Below are 7604 nucleotides of genomic sequence, written 5' to 3'. Positions count from 1 at the left end.
TAATGAAATGACGACAATTATCCCTTTATTTTAACAAGGGAATGGTGCTCATTGCTCCCAATTTATTTATTTATTTTTTTACTAATTTGTAATTTATTCTTTTGGGTTTCTTTTCATGGTGGAAAAACGCACCAAACGTGAAAACATCAAATGAGATCATTTACTCATATTAATATTGAAATAAGACCTACTTTGACATGACATGATACATATCTTTTATTGTTTACGTATTCGATTTATACATAAATAAAAAAATAGTTAAAACAATATTGTCTACTCGACTCAAATGTTTTGCATCGATAGAGACAACAAAGGTATTTAGAGTAAAATGTATTAGGTTGTGACATTTCATATTGTACTAACACTATACATCCATATTCATCTTGGAAAAGAGATTATTCATATGAGAAACCTCTATAATATCAACACTCAACTTCCAAAAAATTTTTACAGCCTCAATCAATCCTCAGTCTCCCTTCACCACATCAACTTCATTGGACCTCAAAATCTATAGTGAGTTCCTCCTTTGACATGAGTGGGGTAAAATTATATAGAAAAATTCTAATTCAGATCAGATTTGTTAAAATCAAATTAATCACAGTGGATGGTTGTGGCAAAATCTGATCTGAATAAAAATTTTCAATTATTTTGCACTAGAAGCGGACAACTCTTGGTTATTGCAACTCGGAGGACAAACAGAAGCCTCGATGTCTTTGCCATCTGAATTTGAAAACTTGAGGTAGTGTTCCACGTTGCTTTCCGAGCTGCCTGATCTCCGATGATACCATCGTCGGGTCGTTTTAGGTCTCCTGTCACTCCTATCACTTATAGCAATCGAAATGTCATTTGGGAAAAGGTCTCGGAGGATAAAGGCATGGATGATAGTAGTTACAAGCAGTGCTGTCACGGTAAGTGTAGAAACGAGGCAGAGGATGACAGTCAGGATTTTGGTGACTAAGTTCGTTACGACGCTCGAGTATCTGATCGTGGCAATGGCAGCTCCGGTCATTGGGAAAGTGTAAGCCCACCATGCCAGTGAGAACCTATAGGTAGTAATAATGAGGAAACTATGAAAAAAAATTCGAATATAGATAGTGTTGATAATGTAAGTGCAAAAATGTACCTGAAACCTCGGAAGAAATTAACACGGACGGCCTGTAAAGAAGATAGTGCAAAGTGAGTTATTCTTGTCCGGACATAGTTCAAAGTTGCAGTACCCACAATATATCAATCCACATTAGACACCGTATGTCAAGATATTATTGGACGATGCATAATAAATACATTACAAAATGCAAAAACAATTTATGAAGTTGGTAAAAATTATTACTACTCGTTATGACATGTTCTTGTTTGGAGCTTATATCATTAGTTCGAGAACCAACCAGTGAGAAATAAAGGAACAGGGCGATGAAGTAAGCAATACGGGATCCATAGTCGAATGTCCCTTGAATCCGAGCCCATGCCATTGAGGCAACACTAGGTGCAGCTACAAACAGGAAGAAAACCGGGTGGAGCTCCTTAGGAAGCGTCTCGTTCGTTGGAAGTCTCTGGTAGAGAGTTACAAATAGGACGGTGTAATGAGCCAATCCAACAGCAAAGAAGAAAACTGGCCCTTCTTTTAGCCCCATAGATGCACCAAGCAAGGCACCAACAAAGTTGCCGACTATCGACAGATGGTTTGACGGGTTTGCCACCTTTGAAAGTCTCCGTTGTCCTCCTGACATCCACTGACCGTATATCTTAAGCTCTAGAAAAAAAATCGGGGTCATGAGAATGTACCATAGGGATGCATGCAGAGTATTAGAAAACGATGGTGGAATCCCGAGTGCTAAGAACAGAAGGGCGATCCAAGGAGCAAAGAAGAAGTTAACACGTATTGGGTGGTAATATTCACGACGAACGGCTTCAAAGTAGAATATAACTTTGAGAGCATAGACTGCAGCCACGATCACCACTAAAGCAACGGATATGAACCAAAGGACGAGATTTATATCCGGGCTCACGTGGAGGAACTTTGTAGATTCGGAGGAAGCCAGTGTTTTCCACATGATGGCTTGGCTGCTAACACCAAGACAGATACCAAAGGATGAGACAGGAAAGCGTAGAAGGAACGGCCATTGCTTGTCATCCGGAAGAAGTATTTCTTCTGAAGCCTGCAGAAAATTGTTGTCAGTTAAGCTAACAGCAGAGTTTCTAGTGCTAGACCTAGTGGGAAATAAGCATGTACCCGTAGTGTATCCAGTTCTGGTCCCTCCAAAGCATCAAAGTATCGGTCAACAGGTACACTTTCCATTTGTGCAGGTTGCTGAGCATGGGAACCTTGCTCAGGCTGACGCTTACCACGCAAATTTGATATTTGTCTCTCAAGTTTTCCTGACCACGTCTTGAAAGAATCATATCTATTATCTCTCAGCTTTTCAATCCTGGGATTCCTCGGAGGAAGATTGGCAGATTTTTCACTAGAAATGGCCTCGTTCAGTACAGAACCTTTCGGCATCGGTTGAGAATAAAAGCGGGCCTGTTTCGTCTGAGCACCAAAGTTTGTATATGAAGCAGCAGAATTTGGAACAGAATTGCCCAAAATTGTCTCAGTGTCCCTGAAGAGAACTCTCTTGGTGTTCTGTATATGAGCTTCAATAGGAGAAGGCGGCATGCTGATGGACACAGAATGCATCCTTTGTGACTTAGAAAGACCGCTTTGATCTTCCGTCTCAGCAGCTTCAATTCCCTGACACGATCATGATAAAAACATCCTAAGCTATTTCATCACGTACTAAGTAGACACGTGAAACAATGCTAAGAGGAATTAACTTTTATCAGCATTGATGAGTAGCGGAACAAGGTGCAACTTACGAAAACTGAGGCACTCAGAGGATGAAAGCCAGTTGATTGAAGTCGACCCTTCGAATCATCGCGATCTTTAAGACTATCGAAACCAGCCACCTCATGTGCAGTGATAGCTCTGATCAATGACGGGAGTTCTTCAGAGGAGTCTTCCCTTGGGGAATTATTTTCTTTGCTGCTCTCCATAACTATTCAGTCGTACCTACCAGCGTTACAATTTTATCAGATAGGATTCTACAATATTTGACTAGAGAATAGAACAGTTTCCAAATATGATCCAAAGCTATTAATAATTTGGTTGGAATAAGCTATGTGTTTGCCGAGGAAATTCTCTTCAATTACGATGCATTCATCTCAAGAACCTCGGGATATACTGACAACAAACTGTACGTCTTAACAAACAGAAGAATAAGCGAAGTCTTTCTTAAGTGCAAAATCTTGAAGCTTACCTCAGAACTCCGACTTCTTCACTAATTCCTGATTGTTGGAAGCAATTCAGATCTTTATGGTAAGAACAATCAAGAAATATGGATCAATGCACTGAAAGGGATCTTCTTGATATGCCAACCAGATGAAAGAAACCACAGTTCAGAGTCTAATTCTGGGACACATTTATTCCTATATATATATTATAGGAACCAATACGTCAGTCGTGTAAATGTGCACAAAACAGCTGCCCTCAACGACAACGACACAAATTCAACACGAAAACGACGCCAAACAAGGAAAGATAAAGGTGTGGCTGATTTAATAAAAACTAATGTTAGGTAGCCCAGCAGCTACAGCATGGAACACCTAAGTCTTCACATTAGTTCTCTTTTTATAGGTTTGACCAATTGTAATAGACAACTAATAACCAGGATAATGACAACGTCTAATTAATCAAGGATGAAAACAACTGCTCAAGAATTCAAGATTAATCAAGCAGTAAGATTCAACGATGACAACAAAAGAGAAAAGGACCTCTACGGCTCTAACTTTATCACCGCAAGTATTCAACGCGAACTGTCGTTTAGCAAAGAACGAAAAGCAACACTGAAACTAAGAGAATAATCAAGAATTTGGTGAAAAAGTAAAACGACGCACATTTTTGCATATATATAGAAGGAAGAGACTTACTCTGCCTGCGCAATGTTTCAAGAAAATGATTTTTCTGCAGCAAACAAATTACTAACTCACCTTTGACATGGATATTTTTATATAGACAGACGGCTGCAGCCCAATGTTTCGTAAGTTTTCTATTCTTTTTTTGGCTGTCAAAGAGCGAACGGTGCAGATTCGCGGCAACAAGTAAGTCTCCAGAGTTTTCCAAACAATTTTTTTTCCTTAACCAGAGTTTTCCAGGTCAAACAAATGATTAAGTACTATGCATTTAGCTAATTATCAAAGATAATGATATCAAACAATTTAACACAGTTCACAAGATGCCAATAAAAAACATCGAGTCGACGAAGTTATAACCCTGATATTTTTTAGCTTCGAATAGAAAATATTTAGGTAGAGATTAGCACAAGTACAATGACTAACACAACATTATCATCTAAGTATTTGTCAAACCACATTGAAAGCTACCTCACAATCGAACCAAGCAAATCTTCCTGTGAAGAAATCAAACTCAAACTCTATCAAGATTAAGTGGTTTTTGAGAGTTATTACCTCATGGAAATAGAAATGGAGGGATCAAAGCATCTTCCCACTGTCCATTCTTGGGCCCCCCCTTTAAAACAGAGCCATATCAGTATCATCATCAAACAACCACATCATTCAGTCAAACATGCTATCTATCAGAAACACACATACAGACACATTTACATATATACACACACATGTGCGTGTTTGTGTGTGAAAATGTATCCGTAGAGAGACAACCAAGAAAGTCCCACAAACAGCAGAGCTTGGAAAGAGTCAACTAATGCAAATACATCAAAACTGGCATTTCAAAGCACATATCTAAGTTGTATACATATAAACAGAACTTAATATTCATTAAATTCTACCACCTACCAGCGACGGTGAGATGGTCCACGATGAAACTAAAATTTTCTTGAAATGAAAATATTCACTAAAATCGCCGCCTTACTTACTTCTCACTTTTCCCTTTCCGGGCCATCAAGAAATCCAGAAAATCCGTGAAAAATCAAAACTTTAGTCACTAGATTAAGCCTAAAACCAAGGAGGGTCTTGTTCTTTGAGGCAACACAATAACAAGATCTGCACCAAATGTGAAGATAAAGCAAGCCCACCAACACCCCATGGGGATTCAGCTGTTTTCTTGATAATTAGTAGTATCCAAGAAGCTGCATCTTTACTCAAGCAAGAATTTTTTTTCTCTATTTTCCTTGATGGGTTTGCGCAAATTCAAGTGCATTACAGCATTGTTTCCATGTACAAGCATGCGGGAGAGAGTAAAAGTGGAAGAAAGAAGAAAACATCAGTGGGATTGTTACTACATTGTGGTGCTTACTAGTTTTAGACCTAATATATAAGAACATGAACTTTGCATGAGACGACATGATCAAGATTTTATCTTTTTAATTTGGCTGTGGATTAAATGAAATTGGGATATTTTACTAGTAAACTAAAAAAGTTGACAATGTTGTTTTATTTTTAGTGAAAGCCAACAATATGACAGAGGGGTAATTGATAGAGGGATAATTTGCTTTATTTTGTGAAATACGAGGTAATTTGCTAAATTTTTTTCAAAGGAATTTATTTGTTCATTTCACATATGATAAGGAAATAAATTGCTTTTAAATTATTTATTAATATTAAATAATTATATTTAATCAACACTTATTATTAAAGTAAAATTATATTCTCTCACACAATTGTAGGGTTCGAACACACACTCTTAGAGTTATGTGGGATTTTAACTTCGCGAATTGAGTTAGGCCTTGTCGGCAATATATTGCCATCTTTACCTTTTTCAGCCTTGAATATTAATGAAATTTAATTCTTTACCTTTTTCAGCCTTGAATATTAATGAACTTTAATTGTTTGCCAGAAGAGTAGAAATCTAAGCCAAAGTTATTTTTTTTATAATATACCATAAAACATACAAGATCTTGTATGATAAGCTCATGTCATAACTTATATTGTAGTTTTTCTATATACATTATAATGTACATAAAGTTTAAATTATCTATATATTAGAATAAAAATTTTATATATGTAGCGTATACTCTGTAGTCAACAGTATTTATAATAGAAAAATTATAATTTTAGTCGTGTAACTTAAAGGGTAACATATTTAATCCTATACGAATCGATATGTAACTTTATAATTTTTGCAACTTTAATCCTTTACTTGACCGAAAATTGCAATTTACTTGCAAATTTAATTGAGACATGTGCAAATTACATGTAATTTTTCAGTCAAATTGATCGAGCAATGATAAAAATTGTCAAAATTTTAAAATTACAGGACTAAATTGTAGAAACTAATTCGTACAGGACTAAAATACCACCTCATAAATTAGAGGACTAAAAAATTACATTTTTTCCTATTATATATATGACGTATATAGGTAAAAAATAGCAAATGCAATTCAAAATTGTAATATGAGATATAGCTTGAAAAATATGCTGTCACAAGTGCATTTACAGAATCTATCTTGAGTTTTTTATTTGAGGTTTTCATGAAAGAATGTACTTTGTTTTATTATTTCCTATAAATGAATATTAAAATTTCAAAATATTACAATACAAAAACACTTGAAAAAGAAATTGCAATTCTTGACAAATAAGTTTTCAACATTACTTAGCTTTGCAATTTAAAATTAAAAAAAAAAAAATAGTTGTAGTGATAACCTTTTCCCTGTCTGCTTAGATGATACTTTTCATTTATAATATTTTATGTTGATAATCTTTTTTCAAAAGCACAAGTGATAAAATGCCATTTGGAATCTTGAATTTATAACCCACAAGAGAACTTACAATCCATAAGCCCAAACATATGGGCCACATCTGATGGGCCTAAAATTCCAGGAAACAAGCATAGTTAATACCTGACTTTTTTTTTTTATTTATTTTTTAATTCTATCACCCAAAACAGCTCATATCACAAAGTAAATGAGACCTTAGGAAATTGAAAGCAATATTGTGCAGTGATTTGGTCGGACTGTTATTTTCTATTTTTTATTGAAGCGGTAATTATATAATTATATGAACATTTCAAAAAATTGAGCGATCATCAGGTCAATCAATACATTATACAATAATGAATAATAAAATAAATTGCAACAACTCATAGTAAATGAGTCAAATACTCACACATTTGACGAAACTCAACTTCATGACCTCAAATTTGTTAATTAACTTACCTGTGTTATAAGAGGGGCATTTTGGTGGGAAAAAAACAATGAGAAATCACTATTAGGTGGTGGGAAATGAATATTCCTTCCATAAATAGGAATTTCCACATACAAATAGCTATTCATAAGCATGAGTTAGACCAACTTTAGGGGAAAGTAGACCAACAACTCTAACTTATTCCCTAAAGCTAAACACCCACTCAATTTCTATGAACAAAAAGGTTAGGGGGGTAGCACATGAACCTACAAGCATTGACAAGTCTTTATCAAAACCATACAATTAATAGCACAATGGCCTAGTGATTAAGTTGCTGATTTTCAATTTGGATGTGATGAGTTACAATTTTATTGAAAACGTAAAATTTATCATTATAGAATTGACGATAGTCAATTTATGACATTTGATCCAACATGTCATGAATTTGAACCTTATTCAAAACGTCA

The 7604-nt window shown here is 35.4% G+C and overlaps 1 protein-coding gene across 1 annotated transcript; it reads right to left on the bottom strand.

The window, feature by feature from the left end:
- Positions 318–3482, bottom strand: LOC105166716 (S-type anion channel SLAH2). The gene is made up of 6 exons (XM_011086170.2): positions 3297–3482; positions 2857–3049; positions 2231–2731; positions 1386–2156; positions 1124–1155; positions 318–1043 (listed from the first exon to the last, which is right to left on the bottom strand). The coding sequence occupies exons 2-6, from the start codon at positions 3031–3033 to the stop codon at positions 644–646; spliced, it is 1881 nt and encodes a 626-aa protein (XP_011084472.1). The 5' UTR covers positions 3034–3049; positions 3297–3482; the 3' UTR covers positions 318–643.

This window comes from Sesamum indicum, linkage group LG7 (assembly GCF_000512975.1).
Source record: "Sesamum indicum cultivar Zhongzhi No. 13 linkage group LG7, S_indicum_v1.0, whole genome shotgun sequence".
In the NCBI taxonomy this organism is placed as follows: domain Eukaryota; kingdom Viridiplantae; phylum Streptophyta; class Magnoliopsida; order Lamiales; family Pedaliaceae; genus Sesamum; species Sesamum indicum.
Note: the sequence above shows the minus strand (reverse complement) of the source record. Positions and strands in the feature narration are given on the sequence as shown.